The sequence below is a fragment of the Thalassophryne amazonica genome, chromosome 5 (assembly GCF_902500255.1).
Source record: "Thalassophryne amazonica chromosome 5, fThaAma1.1, whole genome shotgun sequence".
In the NCBI taxonomy this organism is placed as follows: domain Eukaryota; kingdom Metazoa; phylum Chordata; class Actinopteri; order Batrachoidiformes; family Batrachoididae; genus Thalassophryne; species Thalassophryne amazonica.
In genome coordinates, this window is record NC_047107.1 from 49,368,334 (window position 1) to 49,383,151 (window position 14,818).

The 14,818-nt window shown below is 41.0% G+C and overlaps 2 protein-coding genes across 2 annotated transcripts in view; both read left to right on the top strand.

Annotated features, from left to right (window-relative positions):
* tfip11 (tuftelin interacting protein 11) overlaps positions 1 to 9,421 on the top strand; it is a 34,148-nt gene extending 24,727 nt beyond the window's left edge. Inside the window, exons 14-15 of the mRNA XM_034170154.1 lie at positions 4,542 to 4,707; positions 8,916 to 9,421. Coding sequence (XP_034026045.1) covers positions 4,542 to 4,707; positions 8,916 to 9,262 — 513 coding nt within the window. The 3' untranslated portion in view covers positions 9,263 to 9,421. The remainder of the gene's footprint in view (positions 1 to 4,541; positions 4,708 to 8,915) is intronic.
* A 904-nt stretch (positions 9,422 to 10,325) lies between these two features.
* thoc5 (THO complex 5) overlaps positions 10,326 to 14,818 on the top strand; it is a 30,818-nt gene continuing 26,325 nt past the window's right edge. Inside the window, exon 1 of the mRNA XM_034170156.1 lies at positions 10,326 to 10,508. Coding sequence (XP_034026047.1) covers positions 10,419 to 10,508 — 90 coding nt within the window. The 5' untranslated portion in view covers positions 10,326 to 10,418. The remainder of the gene's footprint in view (positions 10,509 to 14,818) is intronic.

Genomic DNA, 14,818 nt, shown 5'->3' on the forward strand with positions numbered 1-14,818 from the left:
TGTCTTTATGCAGCTAACGACCTCAAATAGGTGCTTCTAATTTGGAATAATAAGTGGAGTGGAGGTGGACTTTTTAGAGGCGGACTAACAGGTCGTTGAGGGCCAGAATTTCTGCTGATTGGCAGGTGTTGAAATACTTATTTGCAGCAGTAACATGCAAATAAATTATTAAAAAGATTATACATTGTGATTTCCGGATTTTTGGGGGGGATTATGTCTCTCATAGCGGACATGCACCTAAGATGAAAATTTCAGACCCCTCCATGATTTCTAAGTGGGAGAACTTGCAAAATCGCAGGGTGTTCAAATACTTATTTTCCTCACTGTGTGTGTGTGTGTGTGTGTATATATATATATATATATATATATATATATATATATATATATATATATATATTACACACTCAACAAAAATATAAACGCAACACTTTTGGTTTTGCTCCCATTTTGTATGAGATGAACTCAAAGATCTAAAACTTTTTCCACATACACAATATCACCATTTCCCTCAAATATTGTTCACAAACCAGTCTAAATCTGTGATAGTGAGCACTTCTACTTTGCTGAGATAATCCATCCCACCTCACAGGTGTGCCATATCAAGATGCTGATTAGACACCATGATTAGTGCACAGGTGTGCCTTAGACTGCCCACAATAAAAGGCCACTCTGAAAGGTGCAGTTTTGTTTTATTGGGGGGGGATACCAGTCAGTATCTGGTGTGACCACCATTTGCCTCATGCAGTGCAACACATCTCCTTCGCATAGAGTTGATCAGGTTGTCAATTGTGGCCTGTGGAATGTTGGTCCACTCCTCTTCAATGGCTGTGTGAAGTTGCTGGATATTGGCAGGAACTGGTACACGCTGTCGTATACGCCGGTCCAGAGCATCCCAAACATGCTCAATGGGTGACATGTCCGGTGAGTATGCCGGCCATGCAAGAACTGGGACATTTTCAGCTTCCAAGAATTGTGTACAGATCCTTGCAACATGGGGCCGTGCATTATCCTGCTGCAACATGAGGTGATGTTCTTGGATGTATGGCACAACAATGGGCCTCAGGATCTCGTCACGGTATATCTGTGCATTCAAAATGCCATCAATAAAATGCACCTGTGTTCTTCGTCCACAACAGATGCCTGCCCATACCATAACCCCACCGCCACCATGGGCCACTCGATCCACAACATTGACATCAGAAAACCGCTCACCCACACGAAGCCACACACGCTGTCTGCCATCTGCCCCGAACAGTGTGAACCAGGATTCATCCGTGAAGAGAACACCTCTCCAACGTGCCAAACGCCAGCGAATGTGAGCATTTACCCACTCAAGTCGGTTACGATGACGAACTGGAGTCAGGTCGAGACCCCAATGAGGACGACGAGCATGCAGATGAGCTTCCCTGAGATGGTTTCTGACAGTTTGTGCAGAAATTCTTTGGTTATGCAAACCGATTGTTTCAGCAACTGCCGAGTGGCTGGTTTCAGACGATCTTGGAGGTGAACATGCTGGATGTGGAAGTCCTGGGCTGGTGTGGTTACATGTGGTCTGCGGTTGTGAGGTTGGCTGGATGTACTGCCAAATTCTCTGAAACGCCTTTGGAGACGGCTTATGGTAGAGAAATGAACATTCAATACACGAGCAACAGCTCTGGTTGACCTTCCTGCTGTCAGCATGCCAATTGCACGCTCCCTCAGATCTTGCGACATCTGTGGCATTGTGCTGTGTGATAAAACTGCACCTTTCAGAGTGGCCTTTTATTGTGGGCAGTCTAAGGCACACCTGTGCACTAATCATGGTGTCTAATCAGCATCTTGATATGGCACACCTGTGAGGTGGGATGGATTATCTCAGCAAAGGAGAAGTGCTCACTATCACAGATTTAGACTGGTTTGTGAACAATATTTGAGGGAAATGGTGATATTGTGTATGTGGAAAAAGTTTTAGATCTTTGAGTTCATCTCATACAAAATGGGAGCAAAACCAAAAATGTTGCGTTTATATTTTTGAGTGTGTGTATATATATATATAAACAAATTACGAGATCAGTGGTCTAATTTGTGAATGCAATACGCTTTCGTAGCAACCGTATGTCCAGTGTATTCTTTTATTTCCTGGTGTTTGAAGTAAAAATATAAGAAAATCACAGTTTGTCTGAATGGAACAGGGTGGTGGCCAAGTGGTTAATGCGCTTGGTTTCAGTTCAGAAAATTCCGGATTCAAATCCCACCCCTGCCACATTTCTCCATGTAATGTGGAGTTGCGTAAGGAAGGGCATCCAGCATAAAAAAAAAAACTTGTGCCAATTCAACATGCAGATCCACCTTGGATTTACTGTGGCGACCCTGAGTGCAAACAAGGGAGCAGCCAAAGGGACTCACAGTTTGTCTGAATGGAGGCTAAATTAAGTAAAATTGTGAGTGCAGTGAGAATTCTGATTGCCCTCTTGTCACTTGACAGCCTGGTCCTCCCTGGGCCTTGCAACATTGCATATGGTATGATGTTGTGAGCCAAGTTTGCCTGAGAATCACCACAGCGGTGAATATAAAAAAAAAAACTCTAAAATTCTGGCAGTATTTCTGGCAAAATAAACAAAGATTTATCTTTTTTTTTTTTTTTTTTTTTTTTTTTTTGGAAGAACCATCAAAGCCCTTTTGTGCTCTGTTCTGTGTGCACATTGTGCACAGCAGTCTGGGCAGCAGGCTTTTACATGAACAGAGCCTTAAATACAAATGCTGCTGTCTCCTTCATCCTTTGTAAATGTTGGTCATATTTGCTAAATCAAATGGTTTAACTTGCACTTGTTTTGTGATGTTGAGCAGCTGTATCTTGCTGTTTTGATAGAGTGTGCGCGTCCACTGACAGAGCGGAGCACAACTTACCAGTTTGCTTCAATGTCATCATTGGAACAAAAGTTCACAGAACAATTAAATGATGCTTAGTTAGGTGGGTGAGTTCATGCGCAACAGCGCACACTGATTATGGATGCAGACATTGAACTGTGCAAGTAAAGTATCCAGATTAATTTCTTACAGATCTCATTGTTTCTTAAACTGCTGTGTGAGAAACTGCGTAACGGCTGTGAATAAAGTGTTGAAACAATTAGATCTATTCAGTAATCAGAACCGGTGTTGCAGACTGAACGGTCCGCCCCTAAAAATTGGTCCGCTCTGCCTCCACTGCACACGCGTCATTTCGGAGCTCAGCCGCTCGTGGAGGACAGAGTCTCTTCACCCAAAGCGGTCAAATGGATTAACGGGATTATTAACCATCAGATGACAAGGTAAAACCTCTTAAATCATTCTAAAGTCAGTTTTAAGCAGAAACAAGGCTGTTTTAAGTAGAAACGAGGCCACGCTTTGAAATGACCGATGCGCAGTGAACGCATCAGCTAGCAGCTCATGTAGCCGTGGCGCTCTCATCACTTCCTCCATCTTTTATGATGAAATAATGCTGAATTTATGTGGAAATGATTGTTGTACAAAAGCTTCAGATATCTGTCACTGAGATAGATGATGACTGGAGTGTAGTTTGAAGCAGAAACGAGGTGATAATTCGTGAACCGCAGCTAATGACGTATGCGCAGTGAAAGCAGGGCGGACCGATTTTTAGGGGGGACCCTTCGGTTTTAGGGGGGACCTTCCGGTTTTAGTTTTCCATTCTGTTGTGTTCTGTTGGGGCGGATTGTTGCACATTTGTCTGGGCTGAAGACCAGCAGCCCAAAGTCACATAGGGGCCCCACATTAATCCAAAATCCACCAAAATGTTTTGAAGAATACATATAGCATGAACACAAATAACACACAATATAAGACATGAGCAACGGCCACATATCACACAGATTGTATTATGGAGTAACACTTCAGACAGTCTGAATGGCACAGAAGAGCCAACAGACTATTGGGCTGTTTAGTAACAACTGAGATCAGAATTGACTGATTAAGCTGTAGTGCTGAAGAGGTTTTATTTTATAGATAGATAGATAGATAGATAGCAGTTTATATAAAACCTTATAAGCTGTTTTGAATTTTGACTTGTGCATATTTCTATTGAATCAGTGTGTGGCTAATCAACTTCCCATGTGACTAATTGAAATTGTCAGCAATTAGCCACAGTGGCTAAACATTTTCGAACCCTAGAAAGAACCTGGAAACATTGTCTTCTTTTATTAGGAATCATACATCATAAAATGGGGTCCTTTTGGTCTTAGCAGAACTATGCATTGTGTCTTTCTTTGTTACATAATTTTTGCTCCATGATTGTTTTTCTAAAGGTGGGCAGCATGGTGGCTAAGTGGTTAGTGTGCTTGTTTCCAGAGCAAAAGGTTCCTAGCTCAAAGCTGCCCCTGCCCACTCTTCATTTGATGTGGAGTTACATCAGGAGGGGCATGCTGAGTAAAACCTATCCAAAATCAACATATCCATATTGGATCTGCTGTGATGACACAACAGGGAAAAACTGAAAGAATTTACATTTGTCATTTGTGTGTGTGGCTTTCTTTTTTCTCACTCTCTTCTTCTTTTTTTTTTTTTTGTAGGTGCTGTGTTCATGGCTGGGCAACAGTCCTAATTATGAGGAAATTACTAAGTGGTACCTAGGTTGGAAGAGCATGTTCAGTGATATCTTATTGGCACAGCCACTAATAAAAGAGAAATTCAATGAAGCTTTGGACATCATGAACCGTGCAGTATCTACAGGCATGGGTTAGTATTAACACACAAGACATGCAAAAACACAGTTCAGCTATAAAAGAGCATGCATTTCAAAATTTCCAGTTCATAACAATAATAATAATAATAATAATAATAATAATAATTTTTTTAAATTAACAATATGCAGAGCAGGTTACCTCAGTGGGGAAAGTGAGTTAGACTGCCACTATGTAGGTTTGACTCTTAGTCATGCTACCTGGCTTTCTGTGTCCGTGGACAAGACACTTTATCTGCCTTGTCTCAGTCATCCCAGCTGTAAATGGGTACCAGCCTAGGCTGAGGAAGTAACCTGCAATGGACTGGTGTCCCATCCAAGGGGAGTTATAAACTCTCACCCGCTTCGAGCTATGGAATCTGACGTGAGCACCAGCACCAAAGGGCCCCAGGGCCTATAGAGGAATACTATTTCCTCAGATGTACACTGGGGACCTGGTTTGCTAAAGGTTTGTGTAACAAATGTGTGCAAACACCATTGCACTCAAAAATACACCTGCATGCTGAGTTACTAGCAGTGTGCAACAAGGATTATCTCTTTCAAATGTGTGAAATAGTGGATTTATTTAGCAAATTTGCATTCATGTAAATACAAATTTGAGTTTGTCCACACGACTACACAAAATTCTGGGACTGAACATACAAATGGGTGATATTTGTGCACACACAACACAACACAATAGATCAAGGTCAAACTGAAATGTAGTCCCTGATAGCATATCTATTTTGAGCATTTGAAACCTTGGTGTTGACTTATTGTGCTAGACTAGCACAGTCACTGCACTAAAAAAAAAAAAAAGAATTGTAAACATTGAGTATATTTAAAAAGTTAACTATTTGCTTAACAGGTGGACTGCACATAGACCCTCATATAGGGGTCTGTGTGAGACATCATGGCTGTGTGCACAGGATGCACAGCACTTTTTCGTAGTGCTATTACAACAAACCAACAACAAAAAAACAATGTCCTATTTCAGATCTTCCTCTTTCGGCTGTTCCCGTTAAGGGTCACCACAGCAGATCAGTTGTTTCCATCTCACCCTGTCCTCCATCTTCCCCTGTCACACCAACCACCTGCATGTCTTCCTTCACAACATCCATAAACCTCTTCTTTGGCCTCCCTCTTCTTCTGCCTGGTGGCTCCATCATCAGCATCCTTCTCCCTATATACCCTGGGTCCCTCCTCTGCACATGTCCAAACCATCTCAATCTCACCTCTCTGACTTTGTCTCCAAACTGTCCCACCTGAGCTGTACCACACTCTCCATTATTTTGGACAGTTGACCCTAAGAATTTAAACCCATCTACTCTCACCACTTCTACTTCTTGTAACCACACTATTACACTGGGCTCCCTTTCATTCACATACATGTACTCAGTCTTGCTCCTACTGACTTTCATTCCCCTTCTGTCCAGAGCATATCTCCAGGCTAGACTCAACCTGCTCTCTACTCTCACACAGATGACAATGTCATCTGCAAACATCATAGTTCATGGAGACTCCTGTGTGATCTCAACTGTCAACCTGTCCATCACCATTGCGAACAAGAAAGGACTCAGAACTGATCCTTGGTATAATCCCACCTCCACCATGAATGAGTCTGTCATTGCTACTGCGCATCTCACCGCTGTCACACCATCCTTGTACATGTCCTGCACTATCCTCATGTACTTCTCTGCCACTCCAGACCTCCTCATACAATATCACAGCTCTTCTCTTGGCACCCTGTCATAAGCTTTCTCTAAATCCACAAACACACGATGTAACTCCTCCTGGCCTTTTCTATACTTCTCCATCCGTATTCTCACAGCAGACGTTGCATCTGTACTGCACTTTCTCTGCATGAAGCCATATTGCTGCTCACAGATCTTTACCTGTTTTCTAAGCCTAGCTTCTACTATTCTTTCCCATAACTTAATGCTGTGGCTGATCAACTTTATGCGTCTGTAGTTACTGCAGCTCTGCACATCACCCTTGTTCTTAAAATTGGGAACTAGCACACTTGTCTCCGCTCCTCAGGCATCCTCTCACTTACCAAGATTCTATTAAACAATCTGGTTAGAAACTCCACTGCCATCTCTCCTACACATTTCCATGCCCCCACTGGAATGTCATCTGGACCAACTGCCATTCCACTCTTCATCCTCTTCATAGCTGCCCCTTCTTCATCCTTACTAATCTCTTGAACTTCTGATTTACTCTCGCTGTATCATCCAGCCTTGCTATCTCTCATTTTCTTCACTCATCAGCTCCTCAGAATATTCCCTCCACCTTCTCAACACATTCTCCTGACTTGTCAGCACATTACCATCTGCATCTTTTACCACCCTAATCTGCACATCCTTTTCAGCCGCATTCCTTTGTCTGACCAATCGGTACAAGTCCTTTTCTCCTTCCTTACTATTCAAATTCTTGCACAGCTCTCTATATGCCTTATCCTTAGCTTTTGCCGCTTCTCTTTTCACCTTACGCTGCATCTCCTTGAAGTCTTGTCTACTTTATTCATCTCTTTGACTATCCCCATTCTTTTTCATCAACCTCTTTCTCAGATATTTAATTATTTTTCCAGCCACTGTATTTATGGAAACTGGTGAATAATTAAGCTGTATTCTGGTGGTGGAATGCACAGAGAACTATGCGCAGTTGTCTGTGTGTTTGATGGGCAGAATGCAGCATAATTATTCACCAGTTTGCTAAATTACCACAGATGGAAGAATAATTAAATGTCTGAAATTGGAGATTATTTTTTAATTGCCAGTGCAGTTCGTGCATAACAAACCACAAGGCAAATCGCTGCAAATGGCTGACTGAATTTCATTTTATTTTAATGGCCATTTACCCCCAAAATCCTCATTTACATATTGCTGTCCACGACACATTACCACCCACTATAAATTGCATATTTGCTCTTATTGAATCATCTGCACAGTTGTCTCCACCCCAATGTGCAAAAATTTGGATTGCCCACATAATTTAGCACTCATTGTCTGGGAGCTTACTCCTAAATGTTTAAATGTACAGTCCTGGTCAGATTGATTGGCACCTGATATTTTAAAAATTAATTCAGAAATAAATGCAAATTAACCAGTTTTGTATTATCACAATATTTAATAAAATGTTGGACGTTATTGAACAATTTATTTGTTTTAGTTTTGTTTTGACAAATTAGGGGGTGGATACATGAACATTTCCAAGTCACTGAATACATCTTGGTCTTCATTTACTAAAAAAAATAAGTAATAGAAAATGTACTAGTAAATCTGTCTGGAGTTGACAGTTGTCAAAAATTTAGTGATGGTACAAGGGGGAGATTGGCAGAAGTCACCAAGTCTTTCATAAAATAAAATTTATTATATCTAGATTAGAGTCTACAGGGGTTATGGCCAAGCAGACAGTATGCTGGTCTCCAGAGCAGACGTTTGCCTGGTTCAAGACCATACCTGCCCATTCTCTGTGTAATGTAGAGTTACATCGGAAAGGGCATCTGTCATAAAACATGCAGATCCATCTCTCATCTGCTGTGGCAACCCAGAGAGGGGAAAAAAGGGAGACACCGAAGGAACTGACTTAACCTCAAGTCTCCCATGTGCCTCATGTCAAACTGTAGCTGAAATTTCATGTTCTTTTTTTTCCCTTGTTCTTCTCCATTTTGAGTTTTTCCCCTTGCACTGTTACCTACATGCTTGCTCTGGGGTGTTGGTAAGATTAGACCATACTCTTGTGAAGCGGCTTGGGGTGACGTGATTTGGTGCTATATAAATAAAGTGAACTATTCCACTCCACCATGAAGTTGTATAATTACTTCTTTGAAGGTGGTTATGTTTTTAGTACTCTTTGTCTGTTTGCAGAATTACAAATTTTTACTTTTTCAAAAGTGGTTGTTGCAACAGGCGAAAGTTGCAAAATGCACAGGTTCTCCAATCACAACCACATAAACCTGTAACTCTTTCAGAGTAGTCATGGATGTCCTGATGGCTTCCTTCACTTGTCTCGTTCTTGCAGTCTCTCAGTTTCTGAGAACTGCATCCTCCAGACAGATTTACCACACAGTACCACACTGTTTATATTTCTTAATGATTGATGTGAAAGAACTCCAATACCTTTTTATTGACTTGGAAATGTTCAAGTATTCATCCCCTGACTTGTATGAAGAAAAGTTTTCTGCTACTTTATTAAACTGCACAAATCTCCTTCATATTCCCAGGTGGATATATGCAACCAGGTGCAAGAGAGAATATTGCATATCTCACTCAGACGGAGAGGCGAAAGGATTTCCAGCATGAAGCGATGCAGGAGCGCCGGGATGCTGAAAATGTTGCTCACAGGAGCATTAGTGCTGGTGTGCCGACAAATTTTAAAGATCTTATCCAGGCCAAAGCAGAGGAGAACAACATTGTCTTCATGCCCTTGGTGGCCAAACGGCATGAGGGAAAACAGCTGTACACGTTTGGGCGTATTGTCATTTACATCGACAGAGGGGTTGTGTTTGTGCAAGGAGAGAAGACGTGGGTGCCCACATCTTTACAGAGTCTGATAGATATGGCCAAGTGAACGTGGCACCCAGAGTCTTTGTTATGCCAACTGTAAAGAACAGCTGGAGTAATGCATCTTCTTTTTAAGGAAATCTTAGTAGAATTAGTCATAGTCTTCTTTGTCTTGCCGTATTTGTAAAATGTTTATAAAGATGTCAATAAATAACTTTTGTCTGTATGTTTTCTAATTTTGTGTTGTTATAAACATATTTAATTCCAGGCTTAACTCTTGAATTTATTTTTTAGCAGTCAGACGACGACTCATGCTTATCATACAAACATTTTACCTTATGTGTCATCTTGTGTAGATGCAGCAACATGATGATAGGGCATTAACTGAACCGAATAATTTGTATAGATGAAAATATGAGAGGAGACCTTAGTAATGTCATAAAGACTGTTCTGTTACATCATAATAGACAAAGGGGAGACATAAACATTTGAGGCAGATCAATATTCTTGAATATCTTCTTCCTCTTGCATAATAATTCACTATAGCGATTGATCAAAATCCCTCTACCTTTTTTGAGATATGACAAATAAACCCTACCAACAATTAAGGTGTATGGTGTCTCTGGGGTTAGAGCTCTGATTTTCAGTGAAAAAGTTCGACTGTCAACTGAAACAGGCACCTGATGTCCCTATGACTGATTTAAGTTGTCGAGGTATTTTGTGTGTGTGTTACTATAGTGTATATATGTCATCTCTACCTTTTGGTCATTTACATCTTGGTCTCATAGTATTGTTTTTGCTATCAAGTACATTTTGAACGGCAAAATGATAAAAACCCAGATTGTAAAAAAAAACAAGTAGACTGGGCAAAATACCTTAAGATGAATACTGACCGAAGATGGCAGCACTTTGGATTGCAAGCTGCCGTACAACACCACAGAAGAAGAGGGCAGGCGGCAGGCTTTGTAGGTATAACAGTTGTCATCAAAATAATTAAATACCTCAAAGTATATGTGAAACTTATACACGACCCGAAACTGATAGTTTTATGCAGCGTTCTTGCATGTGAACGTTTCTGGGTAGCGTTACAAACACTTGTTTTCACGGGCCGAGTTAGCCAATGTGTCGAGGCTAACGTATGTTAGCCTAGCTACAGCTAAATGTTTCCACTGATTTATTCATTCTTATATACGATATATACACTCAGTTTGTTGTAGCGAATTATGTCGTCGGATACTCTGAAGAAGAGAAAGGCGAAGGTTCTACGAGAAGGAGGAACTCCAGAAGTGAAAAGAATTCCCGGAGACCAGCAGGTAACATTAGCATCATTAGCTCTACTTCCGATTTTCTTCCAGAAGAATGTGTTACAGTGTAGTCTGAGAACTTTACACATCAACACAGTGTAAATTATTTACAGGAAAGGAGTAACATCGAAGTCTTTTCGCTTTAATATCAGGCTGTTCAATTAAAAGTGTACAAATTACATCAGTCTTGTTTTCAAAGTGACCATTTTTGTAGATACTTAAAAAGAAATGGCCTTGGCTCAAAAATTCATTGGAACTCCAAACGGCTTTGTCAGTACTCTAATCATATTGAAAAATATTCCACATTATTTGCCTGATCATAAAGATTCCAAAAAGGTATATGTAACACCTATGCTGTTAGGCAAAGGGAATGGGTTAGGTCCAGTTCTAGATTCGTTATGGAGTGGTGTGCAATTCAGAGATAGAGCCAAAGACAGGAACTTTTAAATAGAAAAGCTGGCAAAATTGAATACAAACAATGACAGACACACAATTAATATTAACTTAAAATCAAAAAGTTTCCTTTATAAAACCCTTTTTTTTTACCTCACTATTTGAAATTAAGTTCTGTTAAGGTTTTACTTTGTTTCTTTTTCTTGTTTCAAAGCTGTTTAGCTTTCATGTATGACCGGTCATTTTATTTCATGTTTTTGCAGTTTAAACCTATCTTATGTTGCTTTAATTTACATGTAAGTTTTGTTTTAGGTTTGTACTAGTTGATTGTATCAATTTCATAACAGTATTTGTCACTTTGTAATGACACTGTATGTACCCTTAAAAGTACACAAAAACAATTCATCAAGAAACATTTCAAATAACAATACTTAATGCAGAGCAAAATCAAATATATAGTTTTCCTAAATGTCCAAAAGCTTGCAGAGTCTCACTTGTCTCTTTAAATGTTCTGTAATCCAATGCAGAATCCTTTTTGTTTCTACCCAAACCTTTGTCCGGTACTGAGTAAGGTTCTGATGCTCAACGGGCAGCACGTGCGCCTTGTGCAGTTCTGTTGGTTGATCCAGGGATTTGTCTGTTGGGTGGCTCGCCTTGCTCGTCAGCTCAGGTCCGAGTCCAAGTCTAGGGAATGGGGTGGTTTTTGGGTGGAGTAAGAAACCTGGCCTGTCAAACAGGCCAAAAAAAGAAACAACTCTTAGCACAAAAGAAAATAAATCTGGGAGAAAACCTAAATCAAGCCGCTTCACAAGCTGTGGTTGCTAGGTAACCACAGGTAACTTAACTGTCTCTTAATGCTGCGTTTACACATAACGACGACAAGTCACAAATACCACGAAGTACACATTCTTGGCCGCTGATCACAAATGTGATTATTCGGTGCAGAGGCGTCAGGTGTCCTCAGGAACTGCTGCAACCTGTTACCACACGTTACGATTAATGGCACGTGTTGCTGGAGAATTATCAGGAACCATTACGCACGGTCAAGAATAGTGTTCCGCGTTGTTGCGCATCGTTACGTTCTGTCACGTTGTGAACGAGGTGAATTGTCTCCGCACACACACCCATATTCATCCAACCGAATTCAGATCGCTCCAGTTTTTCACAAGAACTTTGTGACTGCATGCATAGTTGGGCTGTGTGCCATGGAGTGGCGCAGAGAGGCGGAGGAGGACAGAGCCAGATGTGTGGCTTCATGCGGCTCGTCTCACGCATTTTCCCAAACATCAGGCACATGCAGCGGGTGGAACACCTGCAGGAGCGCGCTGAAGAGCACTGAAATGGGACTTTTAGCTGACTTGGTGTCAGCAATTAAAGTGAATGCGGTGCAGCAGGGTTTACTTGTGTGCACGCTTGTTCCTCCGCCAGACTGGAGGAGGTGCAGAGATGTCTGGCTGCACGTGAGTCTCCTCTTGCTGCTCTGGTTCCTCTGGCTCAGACTCGTTCTCCCACTCATCCTTTTTTATAGCAGGTGGAACACCTGCAGGAGTGTACTGAGGAACTTCAGCAGGAACTGTGGAATGACACTTGGAGCCGAGTTTAATTGTGCGCACGTGACAGAAAACCGATTCGTCGTGGCGCACAGTGAAATGTGACGCCGCGTTACAAGTCGTGTCAAAACTTGACAGTTTCCGTGTCACTTCGTAATAACGCGTGCCAGTTTGGGCTCCAAGAACCATCACAGGAACCACTACGAACGTTGTCACGTTCTATTAAGGATCACTACTCATCAAGACGGATCAATACGCTCAGTTGCGACCTCCACTACGTGAGACGTAATGAGGGTGGTGTGTGACATTCGTGGAAGATTTTTTGACAGGCAAAAACATGCTCCACGAATATCAAGAATATCACGCACCAACACGCACTATTAAGAAACCTATTCAGATGCGTTAAGTCACATTAAGAATGTCAGGAATGTGTCATGAATTACAGAAAAACGACATTCGTAACGCGTCTTGGTTATGTGTAAACGCACCTTAACAGTAAAGTAGTTGCTTACAGTTACATAAAAATAAAGTTTCTCTTCACATAAAATACATTTACAGAGTAACCTTCACAGTAGAAAATAAAAGAGCAAATAATGTTTAGTTACCGTTTCTCTGCTCTCCTCAGTCTCAAATGGAGGTTTAAGTGTCTGTTTTTAACCAGTGCAGCACAGAAAACTTTGAGGAAAGCGGTATTCCTTAAACGAAACTCACCAAATTGCTTCCGGAAGGCTACTTAAAAACCAGAGTGCACTCCTCCTCCTTACAGGCCAGGTTTTACGTTTTCACCAAACTTTAGTAGTTTTCTGAGTGTTTTTGATAGCAAACTGCTGCTCTGCTCTGCGTCTGGTGCACTGGGCCTCGGCAGGTGGGGGAGGGGCATGCTCTGCGTTAACGTTTCTCTCTTTACTATTTCTTTTTTTAAATAAAATAACATGAATTATTTATGCAGTCACTATTTATTTATGTATCGTGTAGTTTTTAAGTGCACGTTTTAATTATGTATTTATTCATATTAGAACCATATTTTTAATGGGGGTTACATATATAGTTTGGACTATCTGTGACTGAATTCTATGGAGTTACGGGATACAAACAGCAAGAATGGTGACAAAGCTCGGTTTCATTTTGTACAGGGGTCAAAAGTTAAAGTAGCTCCAATTTTGGTAAAAAGTGATGCAAATTATTGGTTGAGCTAATAGGGTTAATAAATGGAATAGTTTTGACATTGTTGAATGCTTGGTCTCCAAAGTAAAGGTCAAACAAGCTGTATGTCTGTTGGATTCTTTGACGTGGCATATGTTACCCCGTAATGTGATAATTAAGGATGATACATGGTCCAAACTATTCATTTTTAAAACTGTGTTAACTAGTAATTTTCATCACTTTTTACCAAAATTGGAGCAACTTTAACTTTTGACACCTGTACAAACTGACACTGTCCTTTGTCACCATTCTTGCTGTTTTTATCCCATAACTCCATAGAATTCAGTTACAGACTGTCCAAACCATACCTTTTTGGAATCTTTATGATCAGGCAAATAATGTGGCATCGGTTTCAATATGATTGGAGCATCTTTTAGTTTTGACTCATGTGTGATTCTTCAATTGACCTCTACCTGTACGTCAACTGAATATTCAAGTGGCCAATCGTTTTTTTCAAAAGAGGATTGTCTGAGGACTATTTCTGCCGATTTGATGCTTTTATCACCATTTGCAGGATTCCGCTCTAAATATTCTCTTATCTGCTGCACTATAAACCACTATGCGCAAAGGCAGACTGTTTTGGATGAGCAATAACTGCTGCTAAGTTGTAATATATTTCTTAACAAAACATACGCTTGCTGTAAACTGCACAAACGTAAAGTAGTTGATATGAATGGCCATCAGATGTTTCACGTGTTATTGTGTGCATGCACAGAACAGATCTGGATCGGACCACATCGTTAGACTCATTTAGTGCAGATAATGCAGTAATTATTGCTTTGAGTCAGGGCAGGTCTGGGAGCATGCACTTGGGGATGTGATGGACTAGAAGTTAAAGCAGTGGGCTTGAGACTCGAGGATCCTGGTTCAAAACCTGTCAGACTGGAAAATCCCAAAGGGCCCTTTAATCCCCAAGTTGATCCTGGTGTGTAGTTGAATGCCATGCATGGCAGCATGTTGGCATGTGTGTGTATGTGTGACAAAGAAAGAGACACATTGTAAAGCACTTTGAGTATCTGCTTTAGTTGGATAAAATGCAGGTCATTTCAACTTGGGTCCTGGATGGACATCCCTTGACTTTTTCCTGTTGCTGGCGTCATCATCGCTGGACCTGTGTGCTGGATTGTGCTCAAAAAAGTAAACCATGATCAAATGTCATAGCTGGTGTTCCCT